This window comes from Equus przewalskii, chromosome 30 (assembly GCF_037783145.1).
Source record: "Equus przewalskii isolate Varuska chromosome 30, EquPr2, whole genome shotgun sequence".
Classification (NCBI taxonomy): Eukaryota; Metazoa; Chordata; class Mammalia; order Perissodactyla; family Equidae; genus Equus; species Equus przewalskii.
This window is the reverse complement of record NC_091860.1, coordinates 22533421-22553777: the sequence shown is the minus strand read 5'-3', so window position 1 is coordinate 22553777 and position 20357 is coordinate 22533421. Positions and strand designations below refer to the sequence as shown.

Sequence of the window (20357 nt, the reverse complement as noted above, 5' to 3'; positions counted from 1 at the left end):
GACACCCCTGTGGACTGTTGGCAATGAAGTTTACAATCCCTGGTAGCAATACAAAATATTGATGATGCACAATATAGAATACGTTGTGTCCTGCTTTTTTCACTTATTTTGGAAACTTTTCAAAGTTATTCCACCAAAGCATGATTTTAATGGCTTCATTATATCCCATTTTATAGCTATGACATTGTATGTATATATATTTGTAATGTATCTTAAATTATCGGACATGTAGTTTGCCTTTACTAGCTCGTTAATATAATTAGTACTGCAATGAATATTATTCTACATAAATCTTAAAAACAAAAACTTTTATAAGTGAAATTTCTAGGTCAAATAGTAGGAATATTGTTTTAAATTTTTGGTACATATTGCAAAATTGCCTTCTGGACAATTTAAACCTTCATAAGCCATATATGAGTGGGTCCATTTAATTGTACCTCATTCTACCATTACGTAGAAACGTTTAAAAGTGTTTACCAATTTGATGGGTAAAATACTGTATCTCATTTTAACTTATATTTTTTTGACTCTTGTAGAAATTTTATATTCGTGTTTTCCTTTGAATTCCTTCTTCTGTACATTTTCTGTTTCCGGCATTTGCCCACATTTTTTCTATTATTGTATCTACAAGATTTTGCTCTCTTACAGATGCATGTATGTTTCTTAATTTGTTTTCCCTATTTTAATGCTATATACGTTGTTTTGATAAATGGATTTTTATGGACTCAAACATATAAAACTTTTCTTTATATTTTAAATAATTGCTTCTGTTTAAAATTGCCCTTTTCAATGCTTTTACTTAAAAAGAGAGAAATTATCAAGACAAAGATTTGTCTCCTTTACATTTTCCTTTAATTTTTTACGGTTTCATCTTTTACAGTTAGTTTTTCAACCTATCTGACATTTATTTTAGTTTTTTATGAATTGAGGGTCTAATATTTTTACCTCCAAGTTCCCACAATTTTTCAAATGACATTAGTTCAGTCCTTATTCCAGTTCCCTATCTGTTATGTTTTCTTTATCATCTATTAGTTTTTCTATTCAAGGCATAGTATAAATACTGTGAGGGCCATATTCTGTTCCACTGACATATTTGTTAAATTTTGTGCCAATAGAATCCCATGATAATTATTTGTGTAGATATGTCTTCTTTCCTTCCTTTTTTCCTCCTTTGGGACTATCTCCTTCATAACTGTGCTTACATGCATCTAGGTGTGCCTTATATATGACAAATAGTAATTCCCAAATTCGAAGTGTTCATATGGCTTTTGCTGCTTACACACTCAAGGACCTTTGATCCCTTTGTAAGTTCTGTTAGAGTATGTATAAATGGTACATATATGAGGGTTAGAGCCGCAGTTGTTTTCTGCTGTAAAGGACCAATTAGGGTCGAATGTTCACAAAGAAGAGAACGAAGGCAAGTGAGTGGCCATTATATTACTACAGTTATCTTACTCAGAAAGGATGCTGAGAGAAGTGGTTTTAAAGGGAGCTCAGTGGGTGACCAATGACTCTTCAGTGATCTGAGAAGAGTAGACCTATGGTTTTCTGCCTTCTGCCTCCACCTATGAATTAAATATGTTCATGGGAAAGTTTTATCTAAATCACAGTGCTCATTAATTTAATTGTCCAGTTGAATTACATTTATGATTTGAAAAATGCTTTACCTTTCTTTCTGACTGTCAGTTAGAGGATGCCCCTTGTAGATGGAATGAGAGTATGACTCTAAAGCCAGACCACTTGGTTTCAAATCTTGCCTCTGCCGCCTACTCACTACGATAATCATTTACCTCATCTGTGCTTTAGTTTCCTCATCTGTAAAATGAAGACAAAAATAGAGTGTGCCTCATAGGTCGTGATGAGTATTCAATGCGATAATTTTTGTAAAGTCTTTAGAACACTGCCTGGTACACAGTAAGTGCTATGGGTTTGTTAAGTCAATAAAATTCCCCTCTATTTTCACTTCTAGGCCCTCCTACTTATGACTGTGTCTCAATTGTTCAGTGATCTAAAAAATGCTTTAAGTACATGAGTGAAAATTAATTATATTAGGAACCCTCCAAAATATTTTGAAATCTAAGTGATCCTTTGGGGAGTGCATTTGGATTTTTACATATTGAAATATCTTAAATTGTGGCAAACTGGCAGCTGTGTTTAGTTTTCTCTCTCTAGTGGAGAATAAAATAGGAATTAGAGGAACCAGTTAGAGCTGTGTCACAGGCAGTTAGTAATTTCCAGTCAACTTGCCAGTCAACAAAGAATTGTTTTCAATGAAAGCGAGGCCCAATTTTTAAAGCATTAATGTAATTATAAATGATTTTTAAATTTCTCATTAAATGGTGACTTTAGGAATGTTTGGCATCAGTTGGCTATTAAGTTAACTGATTTTAATTTTCCAGTTTTCACTAGACTAGTTTAGTGTATTTTTTTCTTTTTATGAACAATATAAATGGGTATAGTTACTCTTCACCTTTGATCATACAGGGATTAGTTCAATACAGGTCCAAAACTATTCTTTAAATGTCTCTAGAAATTGTTTTTTTATTGTTTTTGAGTATTTTCATCAGTATCCCTCAGAGAGTGGAAAGCAGACCAGTGTGGCTATGTGGATTATTTGTTTATAACAATTAAGAGTTAAAAGTGCATAGCAATTTTACGGAGTAATTTTATGTCTGTTAATCCAATAATTTAAAAAACTGGGGTTTATACTTCATATGAATTTGCTTTGTTTATTTTTTTTCCTAGTAATCCAATTTCATTGTATTTTACAAAAGTATTGGTTCATAATGTACTGGAAATTTAAAAAACAGAAAAGAGAAAGAAACATGGTCCTTCACCATGGTGAGAAGCACTGCCTTACCTAGATGACAAATAGAAAAATGCTTTGGCACGCTAATGGGTCGTCTGATTGCCAAATAAACACTTAATACAATCAATTAATAAGCAATCAATATTTTTGTTTCTTGTGGCTACCCCTTTGAATTACATTAACAAGTTATTAAGTATTTAAATCTGTGCCTTCAAGTGAATTTGTTGCACTCTTTAATCCCACTTAGGTCTGCTGGTTTTCCCTTTGGCAGTAATGACGGAAGGCTTATCTTTTCCTTGTAGTGACTCCACGGCCATGTTCCTGGTCAGGTACTCCCTGTCCATGAGCAGATGTTGACATGGTTTCATTGGCTGAAAATTCGGCAATTGTGTTTGACTTCCCTCTAAAACTCAGATTTCTCTCTGAAAAACCAGTGAGGAGTCCTGTCTTTAAGGACACAAACACCAGAGTAATCTGAAACTACCATTTAAAGAAAAACAAAGCCAAACCAGATTTTAAGATCAATGTTGAGGTTTTATTTCCTAGCCTGGGATATGGGCACTGTCTGAATAATACATCATTCTTCTGGGCATTCCTTTGTCCCTGTTGGTGTAAGCTGTGCGTGTGAACAAAAGCAGACTGGAAATTAAAAGACGGACATTACACAGCTTTGAAAAATCTCATCTTCTGTGGCAGTATAGGAGTTAAAGCTCGAATCTTTTTTTTTTTTTCCACTGTATGTACCAAATTTGGCCTGTGATTCCTTTGAATGGCATGAAAAGCAGCCGGCTGGGTGTGAGTCTCCTCCCCTCTCTTCCTTTCTCACTTTTAAAATATGCCTGGCAAAGACCCAACACTCCCCCTCCTCCTGCTTTAATCCATTTTACCCTCCTGTTCAGCTGACTAAGACTCCAGAAGAAAAAAAGCATTCCTTCTCAATTGTTCGAGAACCTTCGCACCAATGGAAAATATTCGGTACATTTGTAGGCTCTGGATAACACGTTTGGTCGTTCCCTATACTTAGCAGGTTTTGTTGCTATCTCTTTAGAGACCCTTTAGAATTTTTTTAGCTTCCATAATAGCAATTTTTTTAGTGTCCCGTAAAATAGCAATTCTCAAGTCACTGACAAAGCACCAAAACACGTATCTTTGTTCATAGGCTTTTCATTGTATCAGGTGTTGCAAGCCAAACACGAAAGCACTTGAAATTCCATTAAAGTTACATTCACTTATTTTTAAAAAGGAAAAAAAACCCACGCCATCTTTGGAAGTTTGTCTCCATAGACGTTGTTAAAGTGAGGATATGTACAACAGACATTTTATGGAACTGAAGATGAATGGTTAACAGTTCAGGTGCAGACTCCTTACAGGAGGAGCTGATGCTTGGTGCAAAAACAAGAAAACACAGCAGCTGTGTTAACTGCCAAGTCACTCTGTAGAAAATAAATATAGAGATGCTCCCAAATTTTCCAAAACGTCAATTCCAGTGCTTCTGAACACATCAATGGTAACAACACTTAAAAATGCATTCAAGTAGCCATTCTTAAGAAGGTTGCACGGCATTTCCTAATTTCCAATATTGGAAAATATAGGCATACTTTAATCATATCACTGCTTTGTTGAAAAAGCAACCTCAAATGGGGCTTTTATGTTTGGCTTATAGCAACTAATACAAACAAAAAAGGCTTTAGGAACATTTAAATAAATGCATTATGATGCCCGGTCAATGACATCGGGATGCCTTTACAGAATTCCATAAATGAAAAATAACCATCACAGTGATGTTGCTATTTTTATTTAAAAGTCAATCTAGCACACAGTTACCAGATTTAGCAAATAACTCAGGATATAAAGTTGAAGTTCAGATAAAAAAAAAATAATAATAATTTTTTAGTTTCAGTACATCCCATGCAATATTTGGGGGCATACTTATACTAAAAATTCCCTTGTGTTTCTCTGAAACCCAGCTTTACCAGAGTGTGCTCTATTTTATCTGGCAACCCTTGTCTATCATCGTTGCCACACTGTGGTTTGCTATGAAAGGCATGCAAAGCTAGATCTTATTTCCAGGGTCAAGAACAAGTGCTGGAGTTTCTGAGCTCACTCCATCTGCCAGCTTTAAAACCCTGGCACATCAACAAGACCGGGAAAGCTTCTTTTACGGAAGTAGAATGCATTTCCAATTAGTCATTTCAGTTTCTTAAAGGGAGAGAGAGACCTTACCCACTTGAGGAGAAGGTAAGAGCTGACAAATAAGAAAAAGAAAAAGGAAAAATCTGGGACAAGCAGAAGGGAAAGGAATCTTTATTAGGAAGTAACAGGATTAGAACAAATAAGTTAGAAGCAAGACTTTCTAAACGAAAAATGTATATATTTAGGATACTCAGATTCCCAGGGATCAGAAAGTGGAGGCAGAACAAGAGAGGATGAAAAAAGGGCTTTAAGAAAATTTTATATGTTTTTCTAGCAAGGCTGATTTTTTTCTAAATTGCTGACTATCAGGAAGTTGACATTTTGTAGGAGAGAAATTTCCTGGGACATTATACCTGTCTCTCTGAAGCTGTTCAATAGTTGGTCTAACCTCTAGCTGATGGAGAGTGCTTATTTTCTTTCTTTCTTTGGCTAATTCACACCCCCAGGTCCTTTTAGCTCCTCTACAACATACTAAACAAGCTTCTACCGATCTTTACCACTTGCTCCAGTGAGATTGGCCACAACCATGTGAAAACTTGCTTGGGATACTTTACGACCAGGGGAAATTTTCTGCTTGCTGAATCTGTATCAGCATTTCCCGGGTGTTCTGTGAGCACCCAGGTCTGGTGTGAAATGCAGATTCCTTGGTTCCTGCTCTTGTCTCCTGACTGAGAGTCTGCATTTCAATTTGTTTCTCCTGTGACTCTAAACCCAACACATGTGGAAACCACAGGCTCATAGGGTTTGGGGCTTGGGGTTCTGTTTGTTTGGATGGGAGAGGTATAAACAGTGGGGTTGCTTTCTGTTTGGATTCGAATTTTGGTTTCGGTTTCTGTACCTGGGAAGAGGAAGGCTATCACAAAAATTTTAGTTACATGAGTCTTATTGCTGGTAAGAATTCATGAATGTTGCTGTGTATGGACCGATTGTATTTTCACAAAGAGGGAATATTCAGAAGATCCCAACTGTGGAAGAGCCATCACAGCCATAAGCAAAAACAAAACAATTTGATTTAAAGGGGTAAATTGATCAAAATAAGAGGAAAAGGACACAAATAAAATTAAGTCTTGTAATTCACACAGTGACATGGAGGAAAATTATATTTCTGGGCCCAGGTTTCTCAAGGCTAAGCTTAACCTTTGAGTTTTATATATAAAAGTTTATTATTGCTTTTCCTGAGTTATACAGGAATAGTTGGCCCAATGTTGAACAGGGCCGTATTTTTGCTCCTTTGTTTGTTTGTTTGTATGTTTTTAGCGAGCATCCTCATAGTTGAAGGTGAATGAATCACTCTGATGGCCTTTTTCTTATCAGGAAATGGATCCATTGGATGTGAAGCATTCAGAATCAGGAATGGAACGCTTAGGGGAAAGGGGAAAAGAAAATCTGCTAGATATTAAGTGTGGAATAATCTACAGTGTCTATCAGAAAACACTTAGTCCTCAAAATTAAAAAAGAAAAGAGCAAAGTATTCAGCCCATTCGGGACTCAAGACTACCTGGAAAAGACCATTTCTGTCCCTCATCACCAAATGCTTGCAGGAAGTGGATTTCAAAGCGTGTTCTCCTGAACACGAGGGTTTCTCAGGGCACCTTAGGAGAGAAAGCACGAGACTCATGCAGCTCCTCTTACCCACCCCAACCTGATCCCAGCCCAGGCCAACCCCAAACAGACTCTGCACTCCGCTTCAATCACACCTTCTAGGTCCCACATCGCCAGCTACGGATGACTAGCCCTGGGAGCTCAGGCCAGTTGCTTACTTTCTGCATGCATCAACAAAATGGCGGTGCTACTGGTAACACACCTCATTATAAGTTAGATATGAGGACTAAACGAGTTAACACACCTAAAGAAATCAGAACGGTTCCTAGTAGCTGGTAACAGACTTTCACTATTATCTATTTCTGTTCTTGGACTTGATGGAAGATTTTATTCGATGGAAAGTTTCTACTGCTTTTAGAAGTTTTTGGAAGGACTACTGCTTTAAAACACTATTTCATAATTTATGAGCATGCTTTTGCCCTTTGTCCTTTAGTTGATAGCCAAGTCCCTCCCCTTTGCACCCCTTAACCCTGAACTCCAAGGGTAAGGACTCCTTTCTCTTCCTTCCCCAGATCTGAATTCAGGCGTGTGGTGGGTTAACGATATAAGGATGATGTCATCAGAGTCGCAGAAACTATTTCATTATAATCTTTTGTTTTTCTCTTGCTAACTTTCTAAAGGGAGAAACGTTTTATTAATTAAGCATTCGGAACCTTTTGGAGGTACACTCTATACAAATATTATCATCACCCACATTCGCTGAAGCAGTTGGGGATTAGACTTGTTATGTAAATGTTTACACATTATGACGCTGTGGCCCAAGATCCACAGTGGGACAGCAAAGACAGCCCAGGAAGAAGCATGAAGCCCCAGAGAGACAATGGTTTTTGTAAAAGGTATGGAATTCTCTTTAATTTGAGCATAAAGATAGTTGCACTTCAGAAGAGAGTCATTTATAGCCATTACGGAAAGTAGACGTGACTAAAAGAGAAAGCACGTCTGACTGAGTTTGCTGCCTATTTTCAGGACGGGTCCTCAGGGAAAAGGGTGAGAGGGAACAGATTTGAAAAGCTGTGAGGGGCACTTGGAGTTGATGAGAGAAGAACTTCCTGAGAATAAAAGCGGCTTTCTTCCCAAAGCTTTCACCACATCCTTCCCGGTGGAGACTCAGGAAACAATGGAGATTCTCTTTCTTGGTAGTTTCTGCCTGAAGGCAAGAAATTGGAACCCCTTCTCCTGGCTGATGGTTGTAGGTAGTAAGGTCATTACAAAACATTGAATCACACCTGTTCTTTTTAAATTTTTACTGTTGCTTCCGGGGAAAGTCTCTGGTTGGCACAAGCACATCCTGAACGTCCCCTAGCACTTACTGAACTCTCTTTTCAACCAAGAGAAAAAAAGACCTAAATCGGTGCCTTTAGCTGGCCCACGTGTCTAGGTACAATCATAATTGTTCTCTTAGACCAGTGAAGCTAATTTAGGGTAATGATCTTAAAAACTCCCTTTAAAATAAATGTAAGAAAAAGAGGAATTTGATATAAAGAGAGGAATGTGAAGTAAAGCTCACGTGGCATGCAGATGTAATGAAAATCTTGATGACCTGAGAGACACTAGTCTGGAGGCTGCCGGACTAGATGATGTCAAGGTCATCTAAATGCAGGATCCTGTGGGGACAGGAGGTGGAATTTCTGTTGCAGAGTCTTAGCTAGAACCGGGGAGAGCAGAAAAGATGCTTAAGATGCAGCGCTTAGGAAAATAAGAAATCTGGACACTCACAAAGAACCTACATCAGCACAGAAAGCAGACGAACTATGGATGCTCCAGGACAACAATCCTGCTCTTGCTATTTCTTAACATCTGCCATGCACGGTTTCAGATGATTATTGAAAGCATGTTCAGTTTTAAATAAGGGACGAGAGGTATGCAAGTTGAGAGAGAAAAGTCCACACCCTTTTCTCTTGATGTTTAGAGAGATGCTACAACTCCCCGCTCCAGGTTATTTAAAAACACAAGAAAGCAAGCTGGGGCGAAAAAAAAAAGCAGTGTAGCAAAATCTCTGCCAGAAAACACACAGTAAATTCTAGCTTGTTAGCAGCCGGGTTCCAAATTATTTTTAAAAAACAAATCCTAACCGTCATGTAGTTACAGCCTCTGAGAGAAGCCGTAAGCCCGGTGCTAGTGCCCCAGAACCCGAACCACAAAAACGGGTAGAAAGCAGCCTAACCAGTCTCCTGAAAGCAAAGTCTGGGAATGCCCCACAGGAGCGGAGGACTGCAGCTTGCCGTAATCTGTAAATGATTGCTGGTAAAGTCTCGAGGCTTCGTGCTTGATCTGTGTTTGTTCCAACAGAAAGCCAAGGAGGATGGTGTTAATAAAGAGAGATTTAACTGAGAGCTGTGCTTGGAATAAAGTGGGCTACAAAAAGGTCAAATTTGATCAGTTGGAGCAGATTACAAGGGCTTTAAAAGGTGGTGTGGAGAAATGAGCTGGGCCTGGGAAGTAATATAGTGCAAGATTGATTGGGAGGTGGAGGAAAGCCAGGACAAGTGCTTATCAGTCCTAGAAGGAGGAAGAGCCCTGCTGGGCGCCCAGAGGCTCCCGGCCTGAGTCGAGGAGCCGGCCTGCGTTTCTCTCCTCTTCACCCATCCCCTCCACCCCTCCTCTCCGGGTTGGATTCGCCTTCCACTGCCTTTTAGACAATGGTTTCCTTAATCTCTGACTTGGATCCACTCAAAGACTGGAAAGTTTTAAGGTAGGCCTGCTTTTCTTTCTTTTTTGTCACTGTTCCGGTTGATGGCCAAGTTCCTCCCCCACCCCAAATAAGGAGCGCTGGATGTTAAATGAATGCTTGTGGTGGGTTTCGGTGACAACCAGATCTGCTTAGAGGAAGACTCTGTTTCGATAGGGAAACAACTTCCAGCAGCTGTGTGAAGAGAGGCAGAAGTCCTCAATTTCACTACAGAAGGGAGGGGAGTGTGGGTGCATTTTAATAACAGAGTACGCGCGTTGACATCACTGCTGACACTCAGGGAACCAGTTCTCAAATTTATTATTGCGTTTCCTGGGACACTGAAGAGGGGAGAGGGGATGTGGCAAATTTTCTGGGACTTCAGATAAAGAAACGAACTTTTTCCAGAAAACATCACCCTGCCCTCTTTTAAGAGAGTCTGTGGAAGTGTGTGTTCCTCCTGCGACCTCTCCCCCTACTCAGCGTTTTGGCAAAGCCAGTCATATAAAAGCTCAGCCGGCCTTGAATGAGTAGGATTTATGAAATGAGGTCTTTCTCTGAATGTTCCTAAAAGGGTGAACTCTGACCTCTTCATCTCTCAGAGGCTCAGAAAAATTAGAACCCAAGCAGCTCAAAGTGGCAAAGTTCACACATTTCCTCCACTTGAGTCTAAGCTGCTCCTTCAGTAGAGTTCAAAATGAGTGGGTAGGTTTAACTCAACTTACTAAATTGTATTTCCCAGCAAAAAGCATTTTTGGCAACTTTAAAATATAAAAATGTTAAATTGAGGGATTTCTTTTAGAAGTGGTTCTACACAATGTTATGTGGTCCCAAATACCTACCTCAAAACATAGTTCCATTGGAACTAAACCAAGACCCAAGTAAGGAGTACAACTAGAGATGTGTATGTTACTGGGACGTCCTATCTGACATTTATCTTGTATTAATTATTTATTATTTATTTCCCTCTCAGGAGTTCTGCCTCAGTGTCTTTCTAATCTTATTATTTTTAAAAACAACAACATCATAGAGAAAAGCAAAGCAACAACATTACAGAAAAAAGCAAATAAAAGGAAAAATGGCCAATAGCCATCTTACTTAATTTCTTTTTTTAAATTCTTGCATCTTGGGGGCTGGCCCAGTGGCGCAGCGGTTAAGTTCACACATTTCGCTTCAGCGGCCCAGGGTTCACCAGTTCAGATCCCAGGTGTGGACCACATACTGCTTGTCAAGCCATGCTGTGGTAGGCGTCCCACATATAAAGTAGAGGAAGATGAGCACAGATGTTAGCTCAGGGCCAGTCTTCCTCAGCAAAAAGAGGAAGATTGGCAATGGGCATTAGCTCAGGGCTAATCTTCCTCAAAAAAAAAAAATTCTTGCATCTTGCTTTCTAGAATTCCACAGGTGTACATTTTGTACATCATATAGTATACGCCATTTTATGATCTGGTCATTTTCCAGTTAAGTGTGGAACATATTTCCATGTTTCTGCCTACCCTTCATAACCATAATTTTAATGGCTAAATAAAGCACCATGGTATTGATGTATGTTGTTTTACTACATTACCCTGTTTGTTGAAAATCTGGATTGTTTTCAGTCCTTGATTTGTACAACAACTCAGTGAACATCTTTATGCATATATCTTTCTGCTTTCGTTAAATAATTCCCAAAATTTCTAGATGAAAAGGCATGAACATTTTTATGGATCTGTCAATGATCCTTTCTTCTGTTCATAGGTTTAAATTTTATTTTATTTATTTATTTATTTATTTATTTTGAGGAAGATTAGCCCTGAGCTAACTGCTGCCAATCCTCCTCTTTTTGCTGAGGAAGACTGGCCCTGAGCTAACATCTGTGCCCATCTTCCTCTACTTCATATGTGGGATGTCCACCACAGCATGGTAAATTTTATTTTAATTGGATGATGGTAAAGAACTTCCGTAGATGTTTTTATGAGGCAGCTATTAGAATAAATTTCATTCTCCTTTTCTTGAATTAGTAACCTATTCCTAAAATTGAAACATTTCTTGAGTGTTTTTTAAAAAAACTGTTTTGGGTGATTAACGTAATAATGTTATTGCACAACTGCATAAGGTGGGCCCTGGCTCTTAGAATGGGTGTGACCACGATGATGAATTTGGAAAATGTAGCCCTCCAAAGGCCTTTTTAGATAATGATCCCGAGTCTTATCTCATTTCATAATCAGTGATAATGTTCACTTTCCCCTGAAAGTGTCCCTAATGTAAGTGAAGTTTATTTTATGGCGAGATTAAATAATGCTTCACAAACTTGGGCTGGCAAGACTGGGGAAAGCGAAACATTTACATTGACCACTTTGTGTACACCAAGTTCATTCTGTCCACCCTCTTCTTGGCAAGCACTGTTCCACCAGCTTTTTAATTGTGTGTGATGCTCTCTTGAAGTAAGGAATTATAAAGGAGGTAGTGTTTATGAATTGCATTTTAAATTCCTTAATTGTTTACAATGAGGCATCCTTTTGGCTAATTCTGATTTATTGAACCATTCACTTATCAACAATAAGTCTCTGCCTATCATATGTGGGAGAAGCGAAGATATATCATGGCCTTATAAATGGAATAACCCAGCAGGAGAATGAAGATGTGTGTGCTCATACCATACAGGGTTGTATGTGATATGAGTTACATCAGTGCAATGCTTCAGAAATCCAGAAAGGAGAGACTCCATTATTGTAAAGAACCAGAGCACTGTTACAGCCCTTGCCTGACCACAAATGAACAGAAGGCTTGGTTTATAACCACAGAAAGGCTTTCAAACCTGCATAACCTGGAGTATTTTCAGATGTTTGCTCCAGGTGTGCGGCCTGGAACTCTGCCAAATCTGTTGCTCCTGAAAAGTGATTGCAGGGCACAATTTTTAAATCTGCTTACACCACAATTTAGTGTTTTAAGATATGATCTGCTGGTGGGATACAAGTTCAGGTCATAAACCTTTCTCAAGAACTGTATATCTGACATCACTCCATCCCAGGTCCATTGTGCCAAATGGAAAAATCAAGGCTGGCAATGGTGCTGTTGGCTGTTTTAACCACTATCTACCTCAAGGGGCATGAAAGAAACCCAACTGCCACCAAAAGACATGCCAACAATTGTCAACAGTAAGACTCCACTCTTGACCATGGGGAAAATGCAAACGCGAAAGCTCCACTCAAAAGAATCAAAATCAGCTAAATCAAGAAAAAATATTCTTAGTACACAGAAGTAAAAGGAAATGACAATGTCCTAGACCTGTGGTTAAAAGAATAAAACAGATGAACCTGGCAATATGATTAATACAAGATTTAATGTTCATCAATATGACTTGGGGGAAAGAGTTGACTGCTAGGGGAGTTAAGAGGGGCTGGAGCTCTGAATACCTGGCCTTTCCTCTACCCCTGCCCCAGTGCCTGCATCAACTCTGTGGAAGAGTCTAGAAAACCCCAAATCTAGTTTAACTCTGTCATTTAGAGATGAGGGAATTGAGCACAGAAGATGAAGTGACTGGATGAGGTCACAGAACTCATTAATGGGACGAGTTGTCTCTGCTCCCTTCTCTTCTAACTCCATCTTCTCTGTTGAGGGGTTTATTCACCACCTCCACTTCTGCTCCCATCTATCTTCCTGCAATTTAAGACAGCTCAGCCCAGAACCCTCCTCACAGTTCCCAGACTTCCCCTCAGCATAGCCAATTGGATGTCTTAAAGATGACTCGAGTTCAACAGGTTGCAAATTGTACCTATAATCTCCCCTGAGACCTGGTTCTTTCCTGGTGCTCACAGGCTTATGAATCACACAGCTGTCCAACCAGGCTGTCAAATTGGAAAACTGGGCATGCTCCCTTATCCCTAATTTTCCCTCTTAATGACATCCAAACCATCACCAGCTCCCGTTGATTTCAACTCTACACTTTACACTGTGGACTCTACACTTTTCTCCCCCTTTCCTAGCCATCCACTTGTTTTGCTTAGAACTCCTTTCTCCCTCTTAACGAGTCTCCCCACTTCAATTCTTGCTCTCAGAGTTTATTCCACACAAGAGGAATAAAAGCGCTTTGAAAGCCATATAGCAGATCAGGTGACTTTCCTATTTAAAAGCCTCCCCTTTACTCTCCAGATAAAAGCTAATGTCCTTATGCTGACCTACAAGACTCCATCTGACCAAGTCCTTGGATTCTTTCCAACATGTCTCCTCCCTCTTTCCCCACAGCCCACGTTGCTCCAGCCACTCTGATCTTCCTTCTCTTCCTCCTCAAGCCCAGCTTATTTTGGCCTTGGGGTATTTGTATAAACTACTCCCTCTCCCTTCCAGGAAGTCATCTTCTTAGCTATTTGCAGGGCAGGATGCAGCTTGTTATTCAAGTCTTAGCTCAAAAGTCACCTCCTCCCTGAAGCCTTCCATGACCCCCCATTTTAAACTCATCCAAAAGTCATTCTCTAGCTTACCTCCTTGATAGATTGAACCTATAAAATTGCCAATATTCAACCATTATTTGCCTGTAAAAATTTCAATTTCATTTGGTTCAACTAATATTTTCATCAGAGCACTTACCAATACCTGCTGTGTTAATATGGACTTATTTATTTTCTCTCTCCCTCATTGGAATATATGGTTTGTGTGGTTAACTGGTGTGTGTATACCCGGTACCTAAAATATATCCTGGCACATAACAGATAATGAATGAATGAATGAATGAATGAAGAATGAATGAAGGAATAAATGAGTGGTCCTGTTTGTCTCCTCCATTGACTTTACACTCCATGAAGCCAGAGTCTTTATGTATTTCGTTCACATTCTAACACCAGTATTGACCACAGTGATGTATTATGTGGAATGAATGAGCGAATGAATGCTTCCTAACTCCCAGTTTAGCAATCCTGTCCTCAGTTCCTCATTTCTGTTTCAATCAGCCAAGTGTCTGGATTTGATAACATGGAAAATTTTTAAATTCTCTGATAGACATCTATTCTTGAAACAGAATTCATTCTTTCTACAGAGAATGATCTAGATTAGGGGTTGGCAAAATTCTATAAAGGGCCAGATAGTAAAGACTTTAGATTTTGCTGGCCACACAATCTCTGTTGCAACTACTCAGCTTTGTGGTTGTAGCATGAAAGCAGCCAGAGGCAATATGTAGATGACTCAGCTTGGATGCCATCCAATAAAACTTTATTTACAAAAACAGTCAGTGGGCTGAATTGGCCCATGGACTATAGTCTGCCTCTCTTCTATTAACTAGGCTAATGATCTGACCAACAAGAAAATAGGAGTAGTTTTGACAGACAGTGGGAGAGCTATTTCCAAAACTCATAGGATAAAGTGTATATCATAAATTTGCCTCATTACTGGGAAAAAAAATTTGAAGGAGTCTTGGTGCTATTTCAAAGGTTAGAGATGTTTTAGGTCACGAGCACTTGATCTCGCAGAGATGATGATGGCCTGGAGAAAATTTATGGCTTACCACATCTCTTAAATGTTTGGATGAGCCTTAACACTATAGCAAAATAGACCTTTGCCTGTTCCCTTACTGAGTGTGTGAGAAACTTCCATTAATGAGAACAGCACATGTTGATGGAAAAAATAGACCCATCGCTGACATGTTTTAAGTCACTGCCTGGCCTTGTTTCTTTCTTTTTCATTGCTTTCTCTAGCTCATTTAGGAGACATTCCCCTTTCACAGGCCTGATAAATCTCCTGGGGTGAATTCCAGATTTACGAAGGAAAGCATGCTGTATAATTTTGAATGAATGCCATACGTAGATACTCTTCAGCTCACGTTACATGACATCTTGGAGATGCATGGAGTGGGGAGAGGTTACGTGGAAGATCTCTTGGTGTCTGTTGAGGGTAGGCTGGCCATCTGAAGATCAGAGATTAGTCTTTTTAGATGATGATATAAGAATTATTAATGCTTTTGATGTGCCAGACATTATGCTAAGTGCTTTACATTTAACGTCTCATTTAATCTTTGCAACAACCCTATGAAATAGGTGGCAGTACTATGGCTCCCATTTGCTACAATGTGGACTTGAGTTTTGCTAACTGAACCAGAGCTCTTAAAAAATGATGCCACGGCCCGGTGGCGCAGCGGTTAAGTTCGCACGTTCCGCTTCTCGGCGGCCCGGGGTTCGCTGGTTCGGATCCCGGGTGCGGACATGGCACTGCTTGGCAGCCATGCTGTGGTAGGCGTCCCACGTATAAACTAGAGGAAGATGGGCATGGATGTTAGCTCAGAGCCAGGCTTCCTCAGCAAAAAGAGGAGGACTGGCAGTAGTTAGCTGAGGGCTAATCTTCCTCCAAAAAAAAAAAAAAAAAAATGATGCCGCAGAGGGCTGGCCTTGTGGCATAGTGGTTAAGTTCACACACTCTGCTTGGGCGGCCTTAGGGTTCACAGACTCCGATCCCAGGTGTGGACCTAGCACTGCTCGTCAAGCCACACTGTGGCAGCATCCTACATAAAATAGGGGAAAATTGGAACAGATGTTAGCTCAGCAACAATCTTCCTTAAGCAAAAAGAGGAAGATTGGCAATGGATATTAGCTCAAGGCCAATCTTACTGAAAAAAAAAAAATGATGCCACATATTGTCCTGACATGGCACCTTTCCTTGGTACGTTGGTAACTTGAAAAGCATGTTGCCTTCACTATGCCTCAGATGGGAAAAATTTGCACCACATCATTCTTCCTTTTCCCGTAGGAAAGTCTGAAGCATCGTGACCCAGTTCCTACTGAGTACTTTTAAAAACCTTTGCAGAGCAGGGGGGAAGGAGGCTGTGAAAATATAGAGAACATCCAGTAATAATTCTCTAGGTAGAATGAATTATATGTTATTGAAAGTGAATACAAGACCTGGGCCTTTTAAATAAGTTATTATATTGGATAATAATCTATCTTTCCCAAAGCTGGCTAATGTAGCACAACATAACTAATGATGGCAAAGGTTATTATAAGATCACATAAAAATGTAAGATAGAGAAATCCTGTTATCTATAAGTTGGAATACTACTGCTATTATATTTTCATCTCATTCCAGGATTCAGAAAAAACAAAAAAAAATCTCATGAGTTGTTTTCACTTCATTGACACAAATAATCAGTAAAAAAAAAATATTCACTTGACAATCATTCTTCCCCCTCTTGAAAGGGACTGTTTCCCTAGGGGGCTGAACTAACAAAGTATCATAACAAAAGCAACAAATACATGATCTTTTGAAATCTCTCTTAGGAGAAACACAGGGAGAAATTCCTCGTGTGATCTGGTAACGTCTCCCAAAGGTCAGAGACCGCAGTGAAAATATTTTCCCAAAATAGAGGAGCATCATGGCCACTTTTATTCCACCATTTGGGAACAGAAAGCAGAATGTGCCACTTCCCTCCCTACACTCCCCAAATATGTGTTCAGGCTCAAAGTCCCAGGATACTAGAATCGTACACTATTGAGTACATTCTAAGAAGAGGACTCCGTGTGCGCGTTCCTGTCTTTTCTCACACAGAGACCCTGTGTAAACCTGCCCCTCTCTGTCTTAGTACAACAGGAGAAGGTACCTCAAGACATCAACTAATCACTCTCCTTTCTTCAAGTCTATGTGAAAAAATCTCCCCTCCCCAAACACCATATTATTCATGAGGACATGGACTCTCTGTCTTGTTTACCACTGTGTCGCCAGCACTGCCTGGTCCTGCCCTAGGTTTGATATTTCCTGATTTCAGCTGAAAACATCTCACTAAACCTCCCTCCCTGCCTTCCCACACCATCCCAGCTCCCAAGAAGAAGGACAATTTTCTTCCCCTGAATGCTTATAGCACTCAATCAAAACTTTAGATCCTCAAATGCAAGGGCATACATTCCACTTCGTAATGTTTATGTGTATCTTAGTTCCATTAGTAGGCTATAAACTCTCTGAAGACAGATTAAGGTCCGTGTCGGATTCTCTTTGCATCCCCTTGCATCCTTTCTATCACCAGACACCGTATTTTGCCTAGCCAGTATTTGAGCGGACATCGCACATTTCTCATTTGTAAGATGAGTGATTGAACCAGATTATATCTGAGGACCCCCATCTATAAAATTATGTGATTAATGTGAGATAGAAGAAAGAAACACCCTCCCACAGGATCCCGAGTCCCCTCTCTGAGCCACACCATGCATCCTTTTCCTACACTGTTGAGTTTTTCTCGCAGCAAAGCAATTCTCTTTATATTGATCCTCATTTTCTTTCCAGGCTCTTTTATTCCCAATCCTTCTGTAGAGTTGATGGACTAAACTACAAACCTGTTTTCAGATGTTCTGTCTCTGAACTAGGGCTATGATGTAAATCAGCTGTTCTAGCAATGAGTTTCGCTGACTCGTACTGACGTTAACAATCGTATGACTAGTCCTGCAGGGCTGAGTATCACAATCAATCCAGGTTGCAGGTGTGTCGGTTAACCATGGCTTTGGAACTCCATTTTGTTTTTCATTGCACTAGTTTTTCATTCTTATAGAGACACAAATGTCTGAGCCAGAAAGAATGGTTAGAGGCCCATGGAAACGGCAGTTTTCTATATTTTATCATGTTTCCTGGAGGATAAGTGAAATATTTTGTAAACTGGAAAAAAGGTTGCCCTCATTTAAGTTTGGTGTTTACAAATGGGACTTAAATGCTTCTTCTGAGACTTTGCACATGACATTCCTTTTCTACCATCATTAGCATCATGATTGACCATAACAAGCTTTAGTGTATGCCCAAAAGCTGGAATGCTCTTCCCTTCGTATCCATAAAAACACACAAGTTTAAAAGGTTTACTCTCACCTGAGCTCCTGAACGAAACTTTGCTTGAAAACCCTATACAAATTGCCACTTGAACTTAGAACCTTCTCAACATTCAGTTATCACTCTACAGAGATGTAGTTTAAATAGCTATTTGGAATGTGGGCTTTTTTTTAAGGCATGATTGACATATAATACTATGTTAGTTTCAAATGTACAGCATAATGCTTCTATATATGCATATATAGCAAATTCATTGTCACATATAGTTATACATTTTTTTCCTGTAATAACAAATTTTTTTTTAAGATTTTATTTTTTTCCTTTTTCTCCCCAAAGCCCCCCAGTACATAGTTGTATATTCTTCGTTGTGGGTCCTTCTAGTTGTGGCATGTGGAACTCCGCCTCAGCGTGGTTTGATGAGCAGTGCCATGTCCGCGCCCAGGATTCGAACCAACAAAACACTGGGCCGCCTGCAGCGGAGCGCACAGACTTAACCACTCCGCCACGGAGCCAGCCCCTGTAATAACAACTTTTAAGATTTACTCTCTTAGCAACTTTCAAGTATGTAATGCAGTATTATTAACTATAGTCACCATGGTGTACATCACATCCCAGGACTTATTTATTTTATAACTAGAAATTTGTACCTTGGACCCCCTTCACCTGTTTTGCCCACCCTCCACCCCTACCTCTGGCAACCACCAAACTGTTCTCTGTGTCTATGAGCCTATGAGCTTTGTTGGTTTGGGGTTTTTTGTTTGTTTTAGATGCCACATATAAGTGAGATCGTATGGTACCTGTCTTTCTCTGTCTGACATTCACTTAACAAAATGCCCTTGGGGTCCATCCATGTCGTTGCGGTTGGCAACATTTCATTCTTTTTTATGGCTGAATAACATTCCACTAAGTATGTAGACCACATTTTCTTTATCCGTTCATCCATTGATGGATGTTTAAGTTGTTTCCATATCTTGGCTATTGGGAATAATACTGTAATGAACGTGGGGGTGCACATATCTTTTCGAGTTACTGTTGTTGTTTTCTTCAGATATATACCCAGAAGTGGAATGGCTGGATCATATGGTATTTCTATTTTTAATTTTTTGAGCAACCTCCATACTGTTTTCCATAGTGGCTGCACCAATTTACATTGCCACCAACAGTGCACAAGGGTTCCCTTTTCTTCACATTCTCACCAACACTTGTAATTTCTTGTCTTTTTGATAATAGCCATTCTAACAGGTGTGAGGTGATATCTCATTGTGGTTTTGATTTGCATTTCCCTGATGACTAGTGACATTGAGCACCTTTTCATGACCTGTTGGCCATCTGTATGTCTTCTTCTGAAAAATGCCTACTCAGATACTTAGCCTATTTTTATTGTATTTATTTATTTTTAATTGAAGTAACATTGGTTTATAATATTGTACAGGTTTTGGATGTACAACATGATAATTCAACACCTGTGTATACTGTAGTGTGCTCACCACCAAAAGTATAGTTTCCATCTATCACCATACAATTAACCCCCTTTACCCATTTTGCCCTCCCCTCCAACCCCCTTCCTGCCTGGTAACAACCAATCTGTTGTCTACTTCTATAAGTTTGTTTTCGTTTTATTTTATTTGCTTTGTTTTGTTTTGTTTTTTATATTCCACACGAGTGGAATCATACACCGTTTGTCTTTCTCTGTCGAACGTTTTTCACTTAGCCTAATACCGTCAACGTCCATCCATGTTGTTGCAAATGGTAAGATTTCATTTTTAAATTGTGTTTTTCTTTTTGCTGTTGAGTGGTAGGACTTCTTTATACATTTTGGGTGTAACCCCCTATCGGATACATGATTTACCAATATTTTCTTCCATTCAGTAGGTTGCCTTTTCATTTCATTGATGGTTTCCTTTGCTACACACAATGGAAAGTGTTTTGATTTACTTATCTATTCCTTTGGGTTATAGAGCAAGCTCCATGAAAGCAGAAACCACGCCCCCATTAGAAGGTCCACGATGATGGGTATTTACGGAATGCACACATGTAAATGATATCATAAATGTAGTTCTTTTACACACAGATGGAAAGTAAGAGTGAGTGCTAATAAGTGGCATTATGCTCAGGAAACCCAAGAATATTTGGGTCCTGATGTAGACCACAGCCACCCCTCTTGTATAAGTTCCCAGAGGGGCTGGGACCAAGATGGAGCCCAACAGTTTCTCAACTGAGGATTCTAAAAACCATGTATTTGAGAATCTCTGGGGGAGCTGGAACATCCTGTGATACTCAGCCAGCTTCTCCTACTGCCAGTTCTGCCGAACCCAGACC

General features: G+C 39.5%; 1 protein-coding gene across 22 annotated transcripts in view; it reads left to right on the top strand.

The window, feature by feature from the left end:
- Positions 1-20357, top strand: part of CELF2 (CUGBP Elav-like family member 2) — a 789997-nt gene that overhangs the window by 278355 nt on the left and 491285 nt on the right. For 6 of the 22 annotated variants that reach the window (XM_070601441.1, XM_070601438.1, XM_070601440.1 and 3 more), the window contains exon 1: positions 8111-9296. The exons of 4 other annotated variants lie outside the window; for them this stretch is intronic. In XM_070601441.1, the coding sequence (XP_070457542.1) occupies positions 9244-9296 (53 nt within the window). In that variant the 5' untranslated portion in view covers positions 8111-9243. Of the gene's footprint in view, positions 1-4911; positions 5048-7180; positions 7441-8110; positions 9297-20357 lie in introns of those variants that run through there. 12 more of the 22 variants (XM_070601472.1, XM_070601463.1, XM_070601468.1 and 9 more) reach the window with 4 other exon arrangements.